Source organism: Macaca mulatta, chromosome 18 (assembly GCF_049350105.2).
Source record: "Macaca mulatta isolate MMU2019108-1 chromosome 18, T2T-MMU8v2.0, whole genome shotgun sequence".
Taxonomy (NCBI): Eukaryota; Metazoa; Chordata; class Mammalia; order Primates; family Cercopithecidae; genus Macaca; species Macaca mulatta.
The window spans coordinates 22,282,028-22,306,218 of record NC_133423.1 but is presented as its reverse complement, the minus strand read 5'-3'; the positions used below and the strand labels follow the sequence as shown (position 1 = coordinate 22,306,218).

General features: G+C 39.1%; 1 protein-coding gene across 2 annotated transcripts in view; it reads left to right on the top strand.

Annotated features, from left to right (window-relative positions):
* Positions 1 to 24,191, top strand: part of MALT1 (MALT1 paracaspase) — an 82,727-nt gene that overhangs the window by 26,718 nt on the left and 31,818 nt on the right. Inside the window, exons 4-9 of one of the 2 annotated variants that reach the window (XM_001086151.5) lie at positions 3,149 to 3,299; positions 11,575 to 11,753; positions 12,172 to 12,268; positions 13,102 to 13,134; positions 16,265 to 16,291; positions 18,402 to 18,434. In XM_001086151.5, coding sequence (XP_001086151.2) covers positions 3,149 to 3,299; positions 11,575 to 11,753; positions 12,172 to 12,268; positions 13,102 to 13,134; positions 16,265 to 16,291; positions 18,402 to 18,434 — 520 coding nt within the window. The remainder of the gene's footprint in view (positions 1 to 3,148; positions 3,300 to 11,574; positions 11,754 to 12,171; positions 12,269 to 13,101; positions 13,135 to 16,264; positions 16,292 to 18,401; positions 18,435 to 24,191) is intronic. The other variant, XM_002800951.4, reaches the window with a different exon arrangement.

The following is a 24,191-nucleotide window of genomic DNA, read 5'->3' as shown; positions in this document are numbered from 1 at the left end:
AATGACTTTTCCTTTAATTGGATTGCCTCATACTGTAGGAGAATTCTGTGGTTTTATACAATCTTTTATTTCCGTCTGTTACACAGAAGTAAGACAGAGCAACTGTGGAATGTAGTAAAAAGATTGCATGTAGCTTTGGCACTAGATAGGTCTGTGTTGGAACCCTGACTGCCATTATTAGCCATGTGAATTCCTATCATCAGAGGTTGTGAGAATTAAGTAGACAGGATGTTTTACATGCCTAGGCTTTTGAAAGATGGTACCTAAAGGTATTTTTTAAATCATATTTTCTCAATTGCAAAGTTACTTTCATTTTAATAAATGCCCTTTGAGGAGAAATAGTGGAAAAAGCCTACTACATTAAGTGTATCATTTGTAAACTCTGTCCTGATTGGAGAAAGGTAGAAATGTAGGGGATGGAAAATGCATCTTAGAGTTGAAGAGTTGTAATGGATTTTAAAACTCTTAACAAGTCAAGTTTTGTGAAACCACTCTTATGATCATAGGTGTATTGTAGGAGATGTTTACTTAACAAGTGCTTGTCGAGCACCTGTTTTGTGCCAGGCCATGTTCTAGGCTTGATGATACAGCTGTGACCAGAAGGTCTCTGCCCTCAAAGAGCTTACACACCAATGGGGACAGAGCAAGCACTGTTAATTCCTATGAGTTAAGAGCTATGAGGAATATCAACAGAGTGGCAACATAATGTGAGAAGCTACTAAAGGTTTTAAGGAAGGGAAGTAACATGGTAGGATTCATGTTTTTTGTTTTTTGTTTGTTTGTTTGTTTGTTTGAGATGGAGGCTTGCTCTGTCACCATGCTGGAGTGCAGTGGCACGATCTTGGCTCACTGCAACCTCTGCCTTCCCAGTTCAAGCGATTCTCATGCCTCAGCCTTCTGAGTAGCTGGGACTACAGGCGTGCATCACCACGCCCAGCTAATTTTTTGTATTTTAGTAGAGACAGGGTTTCACCATGTTGGCCAGGATGGTCTCAATCTCCTGATCTCTTGATCTGCCTGCCTCAGCCTCCCAAAGTGCTAGGATTACAGGCGTGAGCTACCGCGCGCAACCAGGATTCATGCTTTTAAAACATGAACTTGCTGCTTAAAGGAAGCAGAGAACAGCAAGATGAGTAGTTGTCTAATATCTGTGCTTGACTGGAAGTAGCAGTAGTGTGGAGCAGAGAAGGTGGATCACAGTGCATTATTCAATGTGTATTTTAGAGACAGTCAACTAAGCTGACAGACTAGATATAGAGTATGGGGAGAAGGAAGAGAAATCAAGGATGACCCCTAGGCTTTCCATATGAGCCTCTGAGATGTGTTACATACTGAGGTGTTGAAGATTGGAAAATTAACTGACAGAAGACAGATTAATGGAGAAAAAGCTTATTTGTGTGCATGCAAGAGCTTTCAGAAGGAGTAGCTTGCTAACTGGTTATGTAACTAATTTAGTAGGGAAAGGCAGGGGCCCTGTGAGCATAATGGATGGGTTTGTTCAGGAAAGACAAAGGGGAGAAGAGCAAGGGAAGATAGCAAAGTTTGTGGTAATGTTTGTTCATGCAGGCACCAGTGATATCTCCTCTTCATTGTGACCATAAAGTCCCCAAAGAGAGATTTATGGTAGTTTTACTCTTGGTCTACCAAGGGGAGTAAAAGTTGCCCCAAGAGGGAATTTATGGCACCCTCATTTCCCAGAAGTTTTTGCTTTGGGTCAGATAAAGGAAGCCTGAGAAGACTTCTTTCTGCATCTGTTGAATCCCAGATGTCTTCAGTTTAATAAAATCTTCGTACCAACTCTGGGGTTCTGAGTCTCCACAGATCTTCAGCCCAAGTAGCGTTTGTTCAGAAGACGCATCTTCCATTTTAACAGGAGGGAACAGAGGAGTTGTAAATAGGTACAGACATGGATAGGTTTGTGATTTGTTGGCAGAAAAAGGCGATAATTTCTATCTGAAGTCAGTACCTGAGAGAACTAGGATTACAGGAGGTTTGAGGAGAGAGTATACATCAATAGTCTAGAAGGAGAACACACTTAGGACCATATAGTAGGATTGTCAGGCAGTTCAAAGTGCAGCCTGTTGTCCCAGTTGTCACATTCTCAGCAAAATACTCTTGCTTTGGTATAGGTACTGAAAGGGGAGAGAGTAGAGTTCAGTTACTTGGGGTTTGGAGAGGGAGGAAGTGAGCTTGTTAAAGTACAGGTTGAATATCCCTTGTCTGAAATGCTTGGGACCAGAAGTATTTCAGATTTTGGATTTTTTTTAGGTGCTGAAATATTTGCATTGTATACTTAAAAGTTCAGCATCCCAAATCTGAAATGTTCCAGTGAGCATCATGGAGGTGCTGAAAGAGTCTTGAATTTGGGACTATTTCAGATTTTAAATCGTCAGATTAACCTGTTCTTTGCAAGGGAATTGTTGTAATGAGGCACTTGAATAAGCCCCTTGGCAATGTGCCAAAGTTGGGTGTAGCTGATCAATCACTGGGAGCAGAAAAAGCATTAATAAAAGAAATGTTACTATTGGAGGTGGGGCCTGTGGATGGCCACCCCCTCTCACTGTCTCATTGATACGCTTTCCATAGCCCTTCTCTGTCTAGACCTTGAAGGAGATTGGATATTGTTTGGTTGAGGAGTTTATCCTCTTATAGAATTTTGCAGATCAGAAGGTGGGGTCTCAACGTCAAATAACTTGCCAATGTCTTCCCAGCTAATGTGGGCAGAGCTGAAAACAATAGCCAAGCCTAATTCTCTGTGTTTTCTCTATGCTGCCGTGGTGTTTGTATGGCTGCTAAACTGTATGGCTGCTAAACTCTTAAGTGTTGCAGTTGTAGATTCTTTCAGAACTCAGTGATTGATCTCTTAAATGACAGAGCAAATAGTTTTCTGTTAGTGAGCCTTTGGAAGATATTTGGGACCGGCTTAACTCTCTAGTTAATGGATTTGTAAAAGACTGGATTTTTAATACTTGAGTCCTAAATAACTCAAAGTGTTACTGTTTTTAACTCAGAAATGTTTTAGTACTTGGGGGAAAAATGTTGCACTTCCAAAGCTCCATAGTGAAATCATAGATTTTGTACAGCATATTTTATAGGATGTGTTTTTGATGAGTCATCCACTTCTATTCTCTTATTGATTCTTCCACAGATTCCAAATGGAAATACATCAGAGCTTATTTTTAATGCAGTGCATGTAAAAGATGCAGGCTTTTATGTCTGTCGAGTTAATAACAATGTCACCTTTGAATTCAGCCAGTGGTCACAGCTGGATGTTTGCGATGTCCCAGAGAGCTTCCGGAGTAAGTAATGAAAGAAACTGAATGTTGGCATGGGGATTCCCCATATTTTATTTTATTTTAAATGTTTACTTTTAAATAATTTTAAAGTATCAAAAATCATAGCAAAATTTCACATAGGTACTTCATCCATTATAATGTCAACCATTGTTAAGATTTGATCCATGTGCTTTGTCTGTCTTTCTTTTTTTTTTTTTTGTAATTTAGTTTTTGGTTTTGTTTGTTTGTTTGTTTGTTTTTTAAGACAAAGTCTTACTTTGTTGCCCAGGCTAGTGCAGTGGTGCCATGTAATCTCAGCTCACTGCAACCTCTGCCTTCCAGGTTTAAGCGATTCCTCCTGCCTCAGCCTCCGGAGTAGCTGGGATTACAGGCGCGTGCTATCACACCTGGGTAATTTTTGTACTTTTAGTAGAAGTGGGATTTCACCATGTTGGCCAGGCTGGTCTCAAACTCCTGACCTCAGGTGATCCACCTGCCTCGGCCTCCCAAAGTGCTGGGATTACAGGTGTGAGCCAACATGCCCAGCCTGCTTTGTCTTTCTCTGTGTGTGTGCGTGCGTGCACACACACACACATATACGTGTGTGCAGATACCTTAGGATGACATAGACATAAACAGGCCTTAGTCTGGCCCCTGCCATGGACCTCTTCAAGTTTGCCTTCCTTCATGGTCCATTACTCTGCCCTCACACACGGCACCTATACTCAACTTAGTTTCTCCCTGCTGCTTCCATTGTCTTGAAAATGCCTTGCGTATTCACACTCCACATCTTTGCATCAGTGTTTCCTTCCATCTTGCATACCTTTTCTGCCTGGCATACTCTTATGACTCTTTCAAGCCTCGGCTCCCTCTGTTCCCTTGGCATTCTGATTTTACCTCTATTATAGAACTCATTGCATTGCTTTTGAAATTATTTGTTTGCTAGCTGTCTGAGCAGTATAGGGATAAGGAGTTCCCTTTTCTCTTTCTAGTTCTTAGAACAAAGCCTGGCAGGTAGTAGTCGCTCATCAGTTATGCAGTTCAGTGACCACCCTCATGAGGCACAGCCTTGGGCTTCGGTGTTACACCTGTTTTAAACTAAGCATAAGAGAGAGCCCCTGACCCCAGATTACTTACACAACTATCAGAAAAGATTATCTGTTGCAATAGAAAGCAGGAAGACTTTCTTGCTACCACTTCTTTCTCCCAAAAATTAGTCTTTTGAACATATTTCTATATTTTGGTTGTTTATATTGTCAGGCTTGTCTCCCTATTTAATGGAACTCCTGAAGGGAAAGTCTGGTTCTTAATGATCTTTTGTAAAACCAAACACTGAATAACCAATAGCGCTCGGTAGGTGTTTATTGACAGAATGAAGAACCAGGGTGAATTCTGTTTCACAAAGCAGAGACAGATATATTTCCGTCAATAACACCTAATATTCTTACAAATTCAAAGCTATCTAAAAATCTCTGAAGGATTCTTGATATCTAAAACTTACTTTTCCTTATTTAAGAAACAGATCGTGAACCTGGCATGGTAGCTCACACCTGTAATCCCAGTACTTTGGGAGGCTGGGGTTCTGGGGCGGGTGAATCACTTGAGGCCAGGGGTTCAAGACCACACTGGCCAACATGGCAAACCCCTATCTCTGCAAAAAAAAAATTAGTCAGGCCTGACGGTGCACACCTGTAGTCCCAGCTACTCAGGAGGCTGAGGTTCGAGGATCACTCAAGCCCAGGAGGCAGAGGTTGCAGTGAGCTGAGATCACACCAGTGCACTCCAGCCTGGGTGGCATAGCAAGACCCTGTCTCAAAAAATACGAAAAAGAAACACATTGTGAAACTAACATCATGGAAAAATGCTATTTCCTGAAGTTACTCACGAATACTAAATGTGATCATTATAAAAAGTAGATCAGTAGATAAATACATAGCATTTAAGACCTGACGGTCTTGAGTTCTACAATTAGAATGTGAATCAAAAAGAGGTCAGTTTGTTATGGATTTGAATGTTGTGGTCTCCAGTTTTGTAGGAGAAAAAACTCATGTAGTAGTCTTGCTGCTCACTTTTCAATTGTTTTCCGTAATGCATATTGTTCTCCCAAACTATTGTATTGTTCCTAAAAAATTATGTCGTGGAAAAAAAAAACTCTAGCATTGATGTCAGCACTAAAGGCCGTGTAGTGTATCATTCACTGCAAGGAAACATTCATCAGACTGCTTTGCTACTCCCTCTGCTTCATCTTTTTCGTTCAATAACTCGCATTGATCAAGGCAAAAAAACAGTATACTCTTTAAAGAGTAGTTGTCAGGTATTATTTTATTCGGTGCACAATCAAGAACCATGTTCTTTGTTGTATTTGCTGGACAAAAAGAAGAATAGGGAGGGAAACACACTTTTTGTTAAAAGAGTTAAAATGCTGCTTTCATTCTTTCACTTTAGCCTTTCTTAAACTCAAATAGCAATAAAGTTGTTGAGAAATAAAATATCGGCTGGGCGCAGTGGCTTACACCTGTAATCCCAGCACTTTGGGAGGCCGAGGCGGGCGGATCACAAGGTCAGGAGTTTGAGACCAACCTGACCAACATGGTGAAACCCCATCTCTACTATAAAAAACAAAAAAGTCAGCCGGCCATGGTGGTGGGTGCCTGTAATCCCAGCTACTCAGGATGCTGAGGCTGTAGAATTGCTTGAACCCAGGGGGCAGAAGTTGCGGTGAGCCAAGATCGCGTCATGGCACTCCAGCTTGGGTAACAGAGCGAGACTTCATCTCAAAAAACAAAAAGAAAAAATATCACCATATTCTTTAAAGAAAAAATATCTCATGCACCTCTGTATTAGCCCATTCTCACACTGCTATAGAGATACTACCTGCGACTGGGTAATTTATAAACAGAAGAGTTTTAATTGACTCACAGTTCCGCATGGCTGGGGAGGCCTCAGGAAACTTACAATCATGGTGGAAGGGGAAAGGAAAGCAAGGCATGTCTTACATGGTGGCAGGAGGGAGAGAGAGCAAACAGGGGAAATGCCAGACATGTAAATAACCAGATCTGTGAGAACTCACCGTCAGGAGAACAGCATGGGAGAAACTGCTGCCATGATCCAGTCGCTTCCCACCTGGCCCCTCCCTCAACATGTGGGGATTACAGTTCGAGGTGAAATTTGGTTGGGGACACAGTCAACCCATATCAACATTTCTCAATTTTATTTAACTTTTTTATCCCATTTTTATTAAGGGGTAATTTATATACAGTACAATGTATAGATACTACATGTACAGTCCAGTGAGTTTTAACATGTATATATAACATCGGTATATGTATCTATTTAACATATGTATAGTCATTGACCAGTCTCGATATTTTATATTCAGCTTCTTCCACTTAGCATAATGTTTTTAAAATTTACTCATGTTGTTCAGTGTATCATTAGGCAGTCTTGTCTTTTTGCTGAGTCATATTCCATTGTATGAATTGACTAGGTTTGTTTATTCATTCTCCTGTTGGTAGACATTTAGTTTGTGTCCAGTTTTGGAATATTATGAATAAAGCTACGATGAACATTCTCATACAAGGCCTTTTCTGGACATACGTTTTATTTCTCCTGGATAGTTACATAGAAGTGGAATCATAGAGTAGATATATGTTTAATTTTTCTTAACTGCCAAAGCTTCCAAAATAGTTTACTGTTTTGCATTACCACCAACAGGGTATGAGAATTCAGGTTACTCGCCCCATATCTTGGCCAACATTGGTTGTTAGCTCTTATTGATGAATTAAGCTTTTGGTCATTATGAAATGCTCCTTTATCTTTGGTAATTCTCTTTGTCTTGAAGTTTACTTTGTGTGATACTAATATAGCCATGGAAGCTTTCTTTTTTGTTTTGTTTTGAGAGGGGGTCTCACTCTGTCACCGAGGTTGGAGTGCAGTGGCATGATCTTGGCTCACTGCAACCTCTGCCTCCCAGGCTCAAATGATCCTCCTAACTCAGTCTCCTGAGTAACTGGGACCACACACATGTACCACCACACCTGGCTAATTGTTTGTATTTTTGGTAGAGATGGGATTTCATCATGTTGCCCAGGCTGGTCTCAACCTTTGAGCTCAAGTGATCTTCCTGCCTCGGCCTCCCAAAGTGCTGGGATTACTGGCATGAGCCACCATGCCTGGCCAGCACTATGGTAGCTTTCTTAAGCTTTTTTGTATGGTATATATTTTTCATTATTTTAATTTGGAATGTCTTTGTTTAAAGTTTCATTTTAGATGACAGAATACAGATAAGTGTTGCTTTTTGCTCTAGTCTAGAAAAAAAGTCGCTTTTAAGGTGTTTAGACCATTTACATATAATGTGATTATGTTTAAGTCTGACGTTTTGGTGTTTGTTTTCAGTTAGTCTCATTTGTTCTCTTTTGATCCTCCTTTCCTGCCCTCTTTTGGACTGGGATTACAGGTGTGAGCCACCACGCCCGGCTAAAAGAGCACTTTTTAATATTCCATTTTATCTCCTTTATTGACTTTAGCTATGCCTTAGTGTTATTTTTAGTGGCTGTGTGACAGATTACAGTATGCCTCTTTAGCTTATTGTGGTAAACCTTTACATATTCAACCTTAAAATATAAGAACCTTATATAGCATACTTTCATTGTGCCCCCCATTGTACATTTGTTGTCATATGTTTTACTTCTACATTTACTTTTAAGCAATCTTGTAAAGATACATATGTGTATATAATTTTTTGTTGTTGTTTTTGAGACAGAGTCTCACTCTATCACCCAGGCTGAAGTGCAGTGGTGCGATCTTGGCTCACTGCAACCTCTGCCGCCCAGGTTCAACTGATTCTCCTGCCTCAGCCTCCCAAGGAGCTGGGATAAAAGGTGCCTGCCACCGCGCCCGGGTACATTTTTGTATTTTTAGTAGAAATGAGGTTTCACCATCTTGGCCGGACTGGTCTTGAACTCCTGACCTCATGATCCATTGGCCTCGGCCTCCCAGGCTGCTGGGATTTCAGGCATGAGCCACCACGCCCAGCGCACGTGTGTGTAATTTTTAAAGATTTTGTTTAAAATATTCACTGACATAGTTACCTGTTGTGGCACTCTTGAGTCTTGCCTTCTGACCCAGGTTGCTATCAAGTAAAATTTCCCTTCTGGCTGAAAAATTCCTTTTAACAGTTCTTATGGTTCAGGTCTGCTGTTTTTCTGTAATAATTTGTAAAAATTATTTGTGAAATAATTTGTAGACAAATTAGCTCAGCATTTGAATTCTGTTAATCTCTTTGTCTTCATTTTTGAACGATATTTTTGTTGTGTATAGAATTTTAGAGGTGTGTTGGTTTGTTTTCACCACTTTAAAGATACTACTCCATTGTCTTTTGGCCTCAGCCTCCATTGTTTATCATGGAAATTTATTTATTCCTTTTATAATTGCTCCCTTGAATTTTTTCTGCTTGGAGTTCTCTGATTCTTGGACCTGTAAGTTGTTATCTTTCGTCAATTTTGAATCATTTTTAGCCATAATCTCCAAATATTTTTCTTCTGCTTTCTTTCTGGGACCCTATATGTATGTTAGACTATTTGATGTTGTCCCACAGGTCTTATAAGCCCTGTCTTTTTTTTCTTTCTTTCCTTCACTTTATCTCTTTATTTCCAGTTGGATTTCTTTTAACCTGTTTTCAAGATTACTGATCCTTTTCTCTGGTGTGACTAGTGTGCTCGTAAGCCCATCAAATGCACTGATGAGTGAAAATCTTGATATTTTAAATTTCTGTTATTTCCATTTGGCTCTTTTTTTTTCTTCAATTTCTCACTGCTGAAATTGTAAGTCGGCCACCATTTTCTGTGCAAGTTGATTAACTGCCTTTCTCACCAGATCCTTTAAGATGTTTGTCTTTGAGTTAATGTGAGTTAATCTGATAATTCCAGAATGTAGACCAGCTGTGCTTTTCTTTCTTTTTCTTTTCTTTTTCTTCTTTTTTTTTTTTTTTTTTTTTTTTGAGACGGAGTCTCGCTCTGTCGCCCAGGCTGGAGTGCAGTGGCCGGATCTCAGCTCACTGCAAGCTCCACCTCCCGAGTTTACGCCATTCTCTGCCTCAGCCTCCCGAGTAGCTGGGACTACAGGCGCCTGCCACCTCGCCCAGCTAGTTTTTTTTGTATTTTTTAGTAGAGACAGGGTTTCACCGTGTTAGCCAGGATAGTCTCGATCTCCTGACCTCATGATCCGCCCATCTCGGCCTCCCAAAGTGCTGGGATTATAGGCTTGAGCCACTGCGCCCGGCCTTTTTTTTTTTTTGACAAGTAAACATGGTTTATTTTAGAAATGTGAGACTCTTTCAACATTAGGAAAATTTTTTAAATTATACTTTTAAGTTCTGGGATACATGTACAGAACATGCAGGTTTATTACATAGGTATACACATGCCATGGTGGTTTGCTGCACTCATCAACCTGCCATCTACATTAGGTATTTCTCCTAATGCTATCCCTCCCCTAGCTTCCCACCCCCCGACAGGGTTACATTTTCTTTCTTCTTCGTAAGTCTCATAATTATTCAATGCTGAACATTGAGTATAAAAGAAAAAGAGCATTAACATATGAGATTAACATATTACACATTAACATATAACAGAGATTGAAATTAATATTTTTATGTCCAGGAACTAGGGACACCCCTTGTAATGGCTACTAGAATAGGGGTATGAGTCCATCCAATTTGTAGTTGTTATGTCTGGGCTTTAGATATATTCAATTTACTACTGATGGAATTGAGGGTAGAATGAGGATTTCCCTTTGGCAGGACTGAGATTGACATATCGAGAAGACTTCAAGAATCTGTTTTACAGCTCTAGTGCCAAACTGCAAGAGATCTCTCTTCACTTTACATCCAGAGTCTCAGCTTATTGAACCACTGAAGCATTTTTGTTCTCCAACTCCACCCTTGTCTCTTCTATGTCTCAGGGGGTCTGAGACCCCCTGCCTAGCTGCCCTACCCCCAGCCAGCCTTGGAAAGCAAAGGCATTGCACTCACTGAGGGCCTCATGGACCTCCAAGGGTTTCCCTCAGCCTTAAACAGGCCCTGTGGACCTGCACTTCACAGGTGATCTTTTACCTCTCCTCTCCTCTTTAGCCTTCTGCAAGAGCACTTGAGAAGGGCCCAAGAGAGGGAGTTGGTGAGGAAGGCAGAATCTCTTTGCAGGTGGGGTTCCATGAGGATCTAATTGGTCATGCCTGCAAGGGGTGACCCGCCATCTGGTTTGCCCAGGACTTTCCTAGTCTTCACACTTTTAAGTGCTGCATTCTGGGAAACCTTTCTGTCCTAGGCAAACTGAGACCACTGGTTACCCTAATGCCAGCTCACACACTGCTTTTAAAATTTTGTAAAACATTCAGCTGGCTTACCCTTCCTTGTCAACTCAGTTCTAAAGGCATTAGGTGGGGCCAAACATGGTAGACATTTGTGTGGGGTGGGAGGGGGTGGGAGGAACTGGGATGCACTGGGATGACCCAGAGCAGGATATCAAAGCCCAGGTAAGGTGTCCGTGTGGGAGTGGAGCAGTCTCCAGAAATAATCCTGATGAATTAAGAGAGCAACGTATGTCTTTCTACACTATTTCTGTGCATGTAATAATATATTTATAAATGGAATCATATTCATTCAATGAATATTACTGATCACCTGTAATGTGTTAGACACTGAGTTTCATAATGGAGACTTGTTACATAAAGTTGACAAGCTCTTTGCCTTCTGGGAACTTAAAGAGTATTAAATGAGTGTTAAGTAAATGATTTCTAATATCTGCCTGGGGTAGAAATGTTAGTGATAACTCATCTGTATTTATTCAGTGCGGGTTACAAAACTTATTTCAGTATGTCAAAGAACGGAACATAGAGCTTTCCATGTTGAATGCCAATATCATTCAAGATGTTAATAAGTTGTTTGCCTCCATCAAAAAGATTCTGCAGCCAAACACATTTGGAAGGCACTTGAACTATATTCCTCTCCTTAACTAACAATGCATACTAGCACTTTGAAAACTTTGAGAAGTCCTGCAATTGAGAAATGTGTTAACCTTATGTAACCCAGAATTTTGTAAAGTTATTTGTCCACAGCATTCTTTTGGCCACAGAATATCTCTTAACATTTCTATGAGTGCTATAGTTTTTTGAAACAGTTTGGGAAATGTTATTAAAGATTGTAACAAATGAAGGGGGAATTTGACGCATCTTTTTTTTTAATTATAGGAAAATTTGATTTTGATTTTTAACCTAGAGATTTTATTTTTTCTTTTAATTTAAGGAAGTGTTGATGGCGTCTCTGAATCCAAGTTGCAAATCTGTGTTGAACCAACTTCCCAAAAGCTGATGCCAGGCAGCACATTGGTTTTACAGTGTGTTGCTGTTGGAAGCCCTATTCCTCACTACCAGTGGTTCAAAAATGAATTACCGTTAACACATGAGACCAAAAAGCTATACATGGTAGGAAGTTGATTTTGGGGGCATTTGGGGAAGTTAACATGTAAAACAAATGGTACAATTGAAATATAAAGTAAACATTAAAACTCATATCCTTTCAGATGTTTTAATGTTTTCAATATTTGTATTTAAAGTCCCTTATGATTTCATATTAACTAACTCTTATATTTGCTAAAGTGCTAGAATTCAATTCAGGCTTATATGTAAAGCGTCAAATAGTATTGCATGAAACTCAGCACTGTTAGAATCATTACAACATTTACTTGCTGGTATTTAACCTGATGAATGGAGCTAATGTAACATTGTCTAAAGCCTTCTGAGATGTTATGTTTTGCAGGGTATTTTTAAAACACAAAATGACTTTTTCTCCAAGCCATTAAAATTGAAGAGGAAGTATTTACATGTTCTAATATTGATATAGGTGCCTTATGTGGATTTGGAACACCAAGGAACCTACTGGTGTCATGTATATAATGATCGAGACAGTCAAGATAGCAAGAAGGCAGAAATCATCATAGGTAAGAAATATTTCTCCAGTGTTCTGACAAGTGGACTATAATATAAGCTATATAAACTGCAACGTTTAAGCAAAGGAAATTATACTTTTTACCCCATACTATTTAATGATGTGTTAAGTATTAGAAGTTATATTATTTATATTGAAATTTGAAAGAATGCACACTAAAATCATAATCTAGGTTCACAGAAAGGAAAAAGAATCAGGAAAAAAGGCCATTTTATTTAGATTATTTTAGTTATAGTTTATTTTCAACATTTATGATAAAATATGTATTCTTTAAAGCTTTAGCTACAAAAAATTTGATTCAGTGGAAAAAGATTTTTGGCCAGGTGCAGTAGCTCACACCTGTAAAATCCCATCACTTTTGGAGGCCAAAGGTTGGTGGTTCATTTGAGCCCGGGAGTTTGAGACCAGCCTGGGCAACATAGTGCAACTCCATCCCTAATACCAATAAATAAATAAATTAGCTAGGCATGGTAGCATGCACCTGGTGCCAGCTGTTTGGGAGGCTAAAGTGGGAGGATTGCTTCAGGCTGGGAGGTTGAATTAAAAATAATAAAAAGATTTTTAATAAAACATTTTTAAAAACAAACATACACATATAAAGGAAAGAAAGGTTATTAATCAACAATCCCATTATTAACTGCATAATTTGGGAATTTATTATATTTCAGCTTAATATATTTGAAGTTATATTGTTCATAGTAGGAGGTATTTGCATGTGTTGGTTTGCCAACATATCTCTATGATATTTATCTCTATTTGCTTGACGGCCGCCCTTCTTAAGATCATGAATTACAATATATTCAAATTTGTTTTTTCTGAAACAAGGAAGAACAGATGAGGCAGTGGAGTGCACTGAAGGTAGTGTAAGTCTTTGGTTTGAAACCAAATCTCCTGCATGCTAGTTACTCTTGGGATTGGTGGAGTGCTCTTAGCTTACTGAGTGCAGTGATGGAAAAAATACTAGCTGTAAGAAATGATTTTGATTGAAGAATATTGTATTTTAATCTTTGAAGTTTTATCAATGGACAGACACGATTAAATTGACACACTATTACAATAACTAATCTTCAGTTGACTTTCTATTAATATTACATATAAGAACAACGTTCCTGCATTGTATCTTTTGAGTAGTGAACATTTGCAATTAATTTTTAATGTTAAGTTTTATCTACATAAAATTTATTAAAAAGATAAGTGGCTATATGATCATGGATATTTGTTTTAGATTATTTTGTCTGTCCTTTAGCCATGATTAGATGCTGTCAAATGAAATTTAGTTTTTATAAAAGTTTCAGGAGAGGAAATTTATTTAACATATGTTTTATGAAATATTAAATATTCTGTATTAATATAAAATTGATCAGGATTTTTTGAAGCTACAAGACTTTAGATAATCTACCATGTCACCTTTACCATAATATGTAAAGGGAACTGAAAATCTGTTTCAACATAAACTTCTAATTTTTTTTAATTAGCCAAAGCATCGTACTTAAATTGTAATGAGTAAATATTAAAACTTGGATCATCTTTCCTTAGTGTGATGTCATATTGTTTTGCAAAATGAGATTTGTGGATGGCAAAGTATTTTTTTCAATTTCTGCCTCTTTATTACATAAGCTTAGGCTCTACTTGGGTAAAGTAAGGAAATAATGTTAAATTTTACATTTTCTGATTTTCCTGTCCTGCATGTCTCTATAGCATCACTTTGAAATACTATAATTACTGTTTTCATCCTAATACATAGTTGCGAACAAGAATTCTGTCTTGTAAGGGAGTTATAATTCGATGATCTGTTAACCCTGTTTGAGGGAAGCCATGTGAAGAAATCCTAATCGAACTCCTCTTCCTGTCTTAATCCTTTTTGCCTAATTGCATGGTTTTTAAGACTTCCCAAAGTTGGAAACCTCTAAGAATAAATATAAGCTAGCACTGCTGTTTGGCTCCAGGGTGATGCGTGTGAATTATCACCTTGCTGTGCTGCTTCTATACCTGCAATATTCTCTGTAATTTTTGCAGTAGCAAGCACACTATTAAATAATAATTTTCACGTAACTCTATTTAGAACACATAAAGATGAAAATCCAGTTATGAAGTTTCTCCAGAAGTCTCAGATGAAAAAATTAGATCCAAATTTTTTTTCAGTGAAAGTTCACAAAGTTGAGAATTGCATATGAACAGTGTCCTTTATTTTATATATATTTTTTACCTATAGAGCATGGTGTCCTCTATTGCATTTTGTGTATTTTGTTCAAGATACTTGATCAGACTATTCAGCCATAAAAAAGGAATGAAATTATGTCATTTGCAGCCACATGGTTGGAACAGTCATTATGTTGAGTGAAATAAGCCAGGCACAGAAAGACAAATATCATACGTTCTTACTTATATATGGGAGCTAAAAAAGTCGATCTCATGAAGGTAGAGAGTAGATTAAGACTGGGAAGAGGCTTGGGGGTGGATGAAGAGAGGTTGGTTAATAGGTACAGACCTGCAGTTAGAGGGAATAAGTTCTAGTGTTTGATAGCAGAGTAGGGTGACAATAGGTAACAACTCTTTACCATGTATTTCAAAATAGCTAGAAGTGAAATATTCCCCACACAAAGAAATAAGTGTCTGAGATGATGGATATCCTAAATACCCTGATTTGATCATTATACATTATATGCATGTGTCAAAATATCATATGTATCCCATAAATATGTACAATTATTATGTTTAAATGAGAAGAAGATACTTGATCAGGATGAGGGGTGCGGGTTGAATAGGTGGATTTTTTTAGGGCAGTGCAACTATTCTATATGATTAATGATGAATACATGTATACAAATTTTAATCATTTAGGAGGTCAGAGGAGGGGAGTCCCAAGATGGAATGGAGACTATTAGAAAAGAACCTAACTGTATTGCAAATGTATGATACAGCCTCATTGAAGAGGGGTGAAAGAGTATGGTGCTGCCTACTAAGTAACTGGGAATAAGTTGAGCCTAATACTGAAGGCAAAAGAAATTGTGCTGACTCAGACCCTTGTGCTGACTCAGACCTTCTTCAATTGATTTTATGTAACATATAAGAATAAAGTTTCTACATAAAAAAAGTATGAATAGTATATAACATTTGTAATTTATTGTTAATGTTAATTTTTATCTTCATAAAACTTGAAAGAAAAAGATGGCTATAATGTCATTGCTTATTTTACCTATCCATTGGCCATGATAAGATGTCCCATGGGGGTACAGGTTACTTCTGAAACCACTGTTTCTCCCCAAAAACACCTTACACCTTGAGAAACTATGAATCTAACCATGAGAAAAACATCAAATCTCAGTTGAGTGACATTCTGCAAAATACCTGACAGTTACTCCTCAAAACTGCACTGTCATCACAAACAAGGAACACCTGAGCAATTGTCACAACCAAGAAGATACAAGCCTAAGGAGACACAAGCAGTTGTAATGTGAGATCCTGAATGGAGTCCCTGAGTAAAAAAGACCATTAATGATTCATTAGTTGTGACAAATATACTATTCTAGCATAAGACGTGACAAATACACTATGCTAACGTAAGATGTTAATAATAGAGAAATTAGGTATGGGGTATATAGGAACTCTCTCTGCACTACCTTCACAGTAGTTCTGTAAACCTTAAAATGTTCTAAAATTAAAAGTTGACTTAAAAAAAAGATCATTTGAGATTACTGGTTTTAATTGGCCAGAATATCTAAAACTATGAATAAATTATGAAAGAGCCTAGTTTTTGTCACTTAATGAAAACAGTGATAGCTTAGAAGTCCTAAATGATAAGCACAGCAATATTCACTATTCTTTGCAATTTGGTATTTGCATGGCTTCTTCATTTAATTTGAAAAGTTGTAAACTGATAAAACACTATAGCATAATTCACTGGCTCAAAGCTACTTTGATTAGTCTTACTATTTATGCTAAATTGGCATTTCAATTACTTAGTCTGTTTTCTCTTATTTTGTTTTAGATGAATTAAATAATCTTGGTCATCCTGGTGAGTAATATAAACATAAAACTTTAGTTTTAGGTTTTTAAGTTGTTGAATGCAGTAAAGATACCATAGGTATTCTTTTGCTATAGTAATACTAGTAACTTTTTTCTATATGTTTAATAATATAATTTAAGGTTGAAATTAACTACATGAAGTACAATTTTATGCAAGTGATACAAAAAATATTTTAGGTTATAAAACTGTAAGGGTAGAAAAAAAGTGTTTGAGGTAACCTAAAACCTCAATGTATTTTTTATCATTGTGTGTTACTCCGTATATCATAACAAGGAAGTTAATGGGGGAAGTACATGATCTTTAATCTGAAAGCAGGAAGCAGCGTTTGACAGAGTGATAGGGGTAACATTTCTGAACTGATCAGACCCTTGGGACCTTTTTCTTGGTTCCTTAGTCATACAGTGTATTTGAACTAGTTGGGTGGGTGCCTATATCTGGAGTAAGAAGTGTGTTTATGGGGATCATTGGCACCGTACAGGTGGGTTGGTCAGTGACCATTTCTTAATGAGTGACAGTTGTCAAGAATATGCAGAACTCTGTAGGCTAATTTTAATTAGAACAGATTTCTAACAAGCTAAGCCTTCAACTGAGATAAAAGGCATATCAACAGTGAGAACTACATGAAGACACAGGATATCAACACAGTGTAGGCTTCCTGAAAGACAATGATGGAACCTGTGAATAGATCTGAAAATAAAACCTTTCAGGAGTAGATTAAGAAGGTGGTTATGTCATTTAATATTTGTAGAAAGCCCTATTACTTCTCTACTTATTTCTTATTATTTTAGCATCATTACTAGTTTGCTTAGTGTCATATTCATATTGCATTAGCAAACATCTATTATTGTGAATGCCGTTGGACTGTGCTGACTGAATATAAGCAAATTATACACAGCAGAAAGTCCCCATTATGTGTGCATCATTCTCCTTGCTGTAGTAACCTTAAATTCACACAAAGCCTCAGTGAGACCTGCTTCAAGTAGGTCTTGAACTGTCAAAAACCTTCCTAGTAATTGTTTCTCTTGGTCTGAATAGAATCCCCTTTCCTAAATTAGTCTGTTAATTCTTGCTTTTCTTTAATGACCATTATGAAAAACTATTTCAGAAAAACTTTTGTAAATAGCCACGACTAAGATTCTAAAATTTTCCTGGCCCTTTGAGTTTTTTCTTACTTCCCACAATTCAGGGACTACCCAAAATTTAGGTTTAAAAGAAGAATGTTGTACAGGGAAAGCTTTTAATAGGCTTCAGTGGCATTTATTTTACCAATAGTACAAAGTTACCTCTCGACAGTAGTGGACATACAATTGATCAACTACATGTTTCCCTACATGGTGCTCCAGGTGCAGGGAGGGATTTAGTTTCTGTATAGTAGAGATTGAAAGCATAGAATCCAGAAGGAGACTCCCTCAGTTAGTATCCAGATTTGCTACTTACTAGCTTAATCACTTTGGATGAGTGACTTTAATCTCTCTCTGCCTTAATTTCCTTGTCTATATAATGGAGTTAATATAGATGGGGTAGAGTAAGGTTTCATTAGATCTATTATATATAAAGCATGTAGAACGGTGCCAGCTGTGGCATCAGGAAATGGTAACTACTGCTACTTCTTATTGTGAACACCACCATCAGTTTTTTCCATTCAAGAGTGTTTTTATTAAAAATCTGAAGATTAGGCCGGGCGCGGTGGCTCACGCCTGTAATCCCAGCACTTTGGGAGGCCGAGACGGGCGGATCACGAGGTCAGGAGATCGAGACCATCCTGGCTAACACAGTGAAACCCTGTCTCTACTAAAAAATACAAAAAACTAGCCGGGCGAGGTGGCGGGCGCCTGTAGTCCCAGCCACTCGGGAGGCTGAGGCAGGAGAATGGCGTAAACCCGGGAGGCGGAGCTTGCAGTGAGCTGAGATCCGGCCACTGCACTCCAGCCTGGGCAACAGAGCAAGACTCCGTCTCAAAAAAAAAAAAAAATCTGAAGATTAGAAACTATATTCTGTAAATGATGCTGCTGTTTTATACTTTTCCTATATCTTTAACTCTGGAAATATACCATGGACAACAGCATCTTATATGTTTTGCTTTTTTATCTTTATATAGATAATAAAGAACAAACAACTGACCAGCCTTTGGGTGAGTAGAGCTTTAAAATGCGTGATCAAAGTATAATTATTGTGTATAACTCCAGAAGGAATTTAAGACATTTTAATTTGCTTTTTTAAAGAAATATTTGAATAACATTGGGATTATAAATAAAAATGTTTTTTGTATCTGTAAAAGAAGGTTTAGAAGAGGAGGCTTAAAAATGATTACAAATTCAGTTTCTAGGGTCAAGTCACCTTCTGTGGAGTGATTTGTGTGTTTCTCACAACATGCAAACAGACGTGCATACAAAAAGAAACATGTACATGCTGCATAATTAGCACAGGGGAGGAAGTGGTTAGTGCTGTCTCTTGGTGAGGGATAGAAATCACAAGGGCTGCAGTAGCTTTAGCGTTTGCCCCTCTATCTTCTCCAATGGGAAGAGAAAATAATTTAGAATAAAATGTAAATGAACAGTTGCATTTAAAGCATGCCTGGGACAGGAAAATGTAAGGGAGAAAAGTTTAGCAGAATAACATTTAAAGATGATAATAATAGGTAACATCTTGATTCTGGCAGAAGCCAGATAAAATATGTCTAAAATTTGTCCATTAGATCAGCTACTGAAGATATGATTGGTGACTTTGAGTGGAATGTTGAAAGTGCCTAATATGTGTCAGTTACTGAGTTATGCTGGGAATTTAAACGTGGATACAATGTAGAAAATAGTGGGAAAAGATTCAGAAGTGTACAAATGAAGACAGTACATATTAATTTGTTGGAAAGAAAGGGTGATTTGAAATTAACTAGATAGGGCACATATTCAAAGTGTTTTGGTAGGAGGGGAAAATGTGAGGATATTTACATTTGGAAAGGAAGTATCTATTGAGACTGTGTAGATTGACTGTGTAGATTAGAGTGATCCATCAAAGAGAGGACAACTTATAGAGCAAGTTCCTAGAAGAGATGATAGGGATTTGGGCCCAGGTGAAAACAAGAGAAATTGGCTTTAATCAGAATGTTGAAACTTCTTTTGAGACTAAAAAGAAGGAGAGATTGGTGAATAGATAGATTTATTGGGAAGTTGAGGACATTTTTAGTTTGTTTTTTGTTTCTAGGTAATTAGGCATAGTCATATGCTTAAAAGGTTGAGGAAAAGGCCGGGCATGGTGGCCCACGCCTGTAGTCCCAGCACTGTGGGAGGCCAAGGCAGCAGGATCACCTGAGGGTCAGGAGATCGAGATCAGCCTAACCAACATGGAGAAACCCTATCTCCATTAAAAATACAAAAATTAGCTGGGCGTGGTGGTGCATGCCTGTAATCCCAGCTATGTGGGAGGCTGAGGCAGGAGAATCTCTTGAACCTAGGAGGCAGAGGTTGTGATGAGCTGAGATCGCGCAATTGCACTCCAGCCTGGGCAACAAGAGTGAAACTGTCTCAAAGAAAAAGATTGAGGGAAAAAGAATAAAGTAAGGCTGAATATAGATCTTACGCTGTGGCAGAGGCTTAGAGGCTAAAGAATATGGAAGCAAGGTCTGATAAGTCTGATCTACAAGTGAATGTGTATTGAGAGTCCAACTAAGACTTTTAAAAATTAAGAATTTATAATGGTTCAGATCAGTTGTGTGATTTTTCAGTAGCAGAACTCAGCTTTAAAATAGAGAAGGTGATCTGGGTGTGGTGATACATACCTGTAATCCCAGCTACTCGGGAGGCTGAGTCATGAGAATCACTTGAACCCAGGAGGCGGAGGTTGCAGTGAGCCGAAATCACGCCACTGCACTCCAGCCTGGGTGACAGAGTGAGACTCTGTCTCAAAAAAAAAAAAAAAAACACCTTCAAAAAGTTACTAAACTGGGAGAAAATGAAGGAATCAGGAGATTTTTAAAGTTCACCAAGTTAGAAGAGAAGTAGAATAAGTAGTAGATGGCAAAACTGTTAAAAGAATAGGAAGTCCGGCCGGGTGCGGTGGCTCAAGCCTGTAATCCCAGCACTTTGGGAGGCCGAGACGGGCGGATCACGAGGTCAGGAGATCGAGACCATCCTGGCTAACACCGTGAAACCCCGTCTCTACTAAAAATACAAAAACTTAGCCGGGCGAGGTGGCGGGCGCCTGTAGTCCCAGCTACTCCGGAGGCTGAGGCGGGAGAATGGCGTGAACCCGGGAGGCGGAGTTTGCAGTGAGCTGAGATCCGGCCACTGCACTCCAGCCTGAGTGACAGAGCGAGACTCCGTCTCAAAAAAAAAAAAAAAAAAAAAAAAAAGAATAGGAAGTTGTTTTGATTACAAAGAGGAAATAGATTATTTTAGATTTCAGAGGTGGAGCAGCTTAGGTTGACGCAAAGTCCAAGCCATGATCATGGAATCAGGAGGCAGTGAAGGTGAAGGTGTTTGATGTTGATAAGGATAAGGGACTGTGAATTACCACCTTAAGAAAACCTGCTATGAAGGCCAGTCGCAGTGACTCACGCCTGTAATCCCAGCATTTTGGGAGGCCGAGGCAGGGGGACCACCTGAGGTCAGGAGTTCCAGACCAGCCTGACCAACATGGTGAAACCCCGACTTTACTAAAAATAGAAAAAAAATTAGCCAGATGTGGTGGCACATGCCCGTAGTTTCAGCTACTTGGGAAACTGAGGCAGGAGAATCGCTTGAACCTGGGAGGCAGAGGTTGCAGTGAGTGGAGATCATGCCACTGCACGCCAGTCTGGGCGACAGAGTGAGACTGTCTCAAAAAAAAAAAAAAAAAAACCTGCAGGCCGGGCGCGGTGGCTCAAGCCTGTAATCCCAGCACTTTGGGAGGCCGAGATGGGTGGATCACGAGGTCAGGAGATCGAGACCATCCTGGCTAACACGGTGAAACCCCGTCTCTACTAAAAAAATACAAAAAAACTAGCCGGGCGAGGTGGCGGGTGCCTGTAGTCCCAGCTACTCGGGAGGCTGAGGCAGGAGAATGGCGGAAACCCGGGAGGCAGAGCTTGCAGTGAGCTGAGATCCGGCCACTGCACTCTGGCCTGGGCGACAGAGCGAGACTGTCTCAAAAAAAAAAAAAAAAAAAAAAAAAAACAACCTGCTATGTTTCATTCATAGTGGTAAGTTTTCATGTATTCCAGCTCTATGGTCTTTTCTTTAGATCTCCAGACAGACTTTGCTGATTAAGAAATACCTATTAAAATAGTGTTCTGAACAAAGGCATAGCCATCATATTCCATAGTGAGGAGCATACATATGTCTTAGGTACACAAAATGACAAGATCCAAATGTAACTGGGTTAGTTGTTGAAGATAGTTTAATCACAAGTATGCATTTAATAGTAATGTTAATAAACTAAGTGTTTTCACCTAGTGAAATGTATAATTTAACCCTGAGATGTACATAGTTTTCCTCATTTTTAGTAGATGAAAATTTAAAACTGTGTTTAGTAAAACTTGCTCGGGATTATACAATTTAGTGGTTGAGACAGGATTGAAACCCAGCTGTCTCTCATTCCATAGCCTCTGTTAGCTCCATTATGCCAGGTATTCTTTCTCAAACATGTCCCAATTGAAAGAATAAGATAAATGGAATATCAAGTCAACTTCTATCATGGAAGTTCACCAAACATTTATCTAATGTTTCATCTGTGCTTTATGACAGGCGTCCCCCACCCCCAGGCTGTGGACCAGAACCAGTCCGTGGCCTGTTAGGAACTGAGACACACAACAGGAGGCAAGTGAGCGAGCATTCCCATCTGAGCTCTGCCTCCTGTCAGATCAGCAGCGGCATTTGATTCTCATAGGAGTGTGAACTCTATTGCACACTCCTTAGGAGGATCTAATGCCTGATGATCTGAGATGGAACAATTTCATCTCAAAACCACCCCTCCCCTGGCACTGTCCATGGAAAAATTGTCTTCCACAGAACTGGTCCCTGGTGCAGAAAGGGTGGGAACTGCTGCTTAATGAAACAAGAGAACAAGCCTTGGTTTGTGAATTCAAGGCTTTGGGATACTAATAGGAGACAGACATTAAATGAATAATATAGTACATGATACATGCCTAGTAGAAATATGTAAAGAATCTAGAAATTGTTTATAGAAGATGGTGATCAGATTAGTTTAGGAGAGTTAGAGAAGGCTTTATCCTAAGAGGCAAAGCCAAGGTGACAATTTTCAAGGATGAATTGGGAGCTCTCAAGGGGATAAAATGAAAATGTATGGGATGAGAGTTCATTCAGAAATGAAGGAGAGGGAAAAAAGGGTGAAGACATGGTGAGGATGGAGGCATGAAGTAGATGGTGTGGGTGAGGAACAAGTACTTCAGTATTGTTGGAAGGTAGGAAACCAGGGAAGGAGTGACTGGTAATGTAGTTATTCAGTGCTGAATAACATTGCAAAATTTACTAGCTTAAGAACTGCATGAGTTTTATTATCTCTCATGGTTCTCGGGGTTGGACTGGGTTTAGCAGGTGGTTCTGCTGGTCTTTCTTGGGGTCTCTCATGCAGTTGCAGTCAGATGAGGCTGGGACTGCAACATTCAAGATGACTTCGCTTACATACCTGGCACCTTAATGGGGGTTGCGGAAAGACTGTGAAGCCTGAAAAATCTCCCTCCCTCTCTCTCTCTCTTTCTCTTCCTCTCACTCTGTCTCTCCCTCTCCTTGCCTGTCTCTCTCTATCATCCCCTCCTCTTCCCGCCCCCCAACTTCCTTCTCTTCCTTTCCCTCTCCCTCTTTCCCTCGGTTCCTTGTCCCTCCCTGAGTGGTCTCTCCATGTAGCTGTTTTCTTTATGTCATGGCTGGATCTCCAAAGTGGAAACTGTCAGAGCTTCTTAAGGCTTAGACCCTCAACTGGCAGAGTCACATATTATGTTGCGCAAAGAAAGTCACGATACAGCCCAGATTCACAGGTAGGGTGACTGTACTCACAAGGGCAAGGATACTGTGGTTTGCTGGGGGCCGCCTGCTACCACAGCTGGAAAGATAGGCATGGACTAGGATGCAGATGGCCTTGAATGCCAAACTACATCACCAGTCTAGCCCCCAGCCACGCCTTCCCTAGTCCTCCACCTTCCAGCAATACTGAGCTGCCTGTTCCTCACCCACACCATCAAACTGGGACTTTATTTTGTAGGATGTGAAGAGTCACTAAAAGATTTAATACATGAGATTTTTAAACAAATACTTAATAGCATTTACTATATGCCAGCTCCTTTTCTAGGTGCTTCTGAATATTAACTCATTTTAGATAAGTAAGATAATAAAATTATTAGACATGGGACTAACGATATAACACCAGTTTTTGAAGAATATATTACATTAAACTTTGGAAGCTGTTTAGAATCACGAGTTAAAATGTCTTTCTGAAGTGGCTTCATTATTCTTTTGCTGAATCCGGTGGCATTTTTGTTTCACTTTTCCAATAAATGGTTTGTGTTCAAGAAGTTGTGGATAGCTCTTACAGCAAATGTTTTTCTACAGAAAAATTCCCTTCATTTATGTTATCACTTGAAGACCATTGTAAATTGCTTTATATTTGCCATCTTGAAGTTTTCTTTATTCCTCAGTCTTACCTCCTCAAATTCAAGTTTTATTGTTCGTTTCTCTGTCGTGTCTTTTTTCGTCTCCCTTTCTACTGCTTCTCCATCTTCCGATCACCCCAGTTCACCTGTCACCCAGGAACTGTTTTACAAGTAGATTGGACAGGTAAGACTTACTTACCCCTCCATCTTTTTCACCATTAAAGTCAAGGAAATGCTCTAAGACATCTTAGAAACTAGCTATTAAAAATTATCATTGGGGAAAAATTTTAGAAGTGTTATAGACAATTA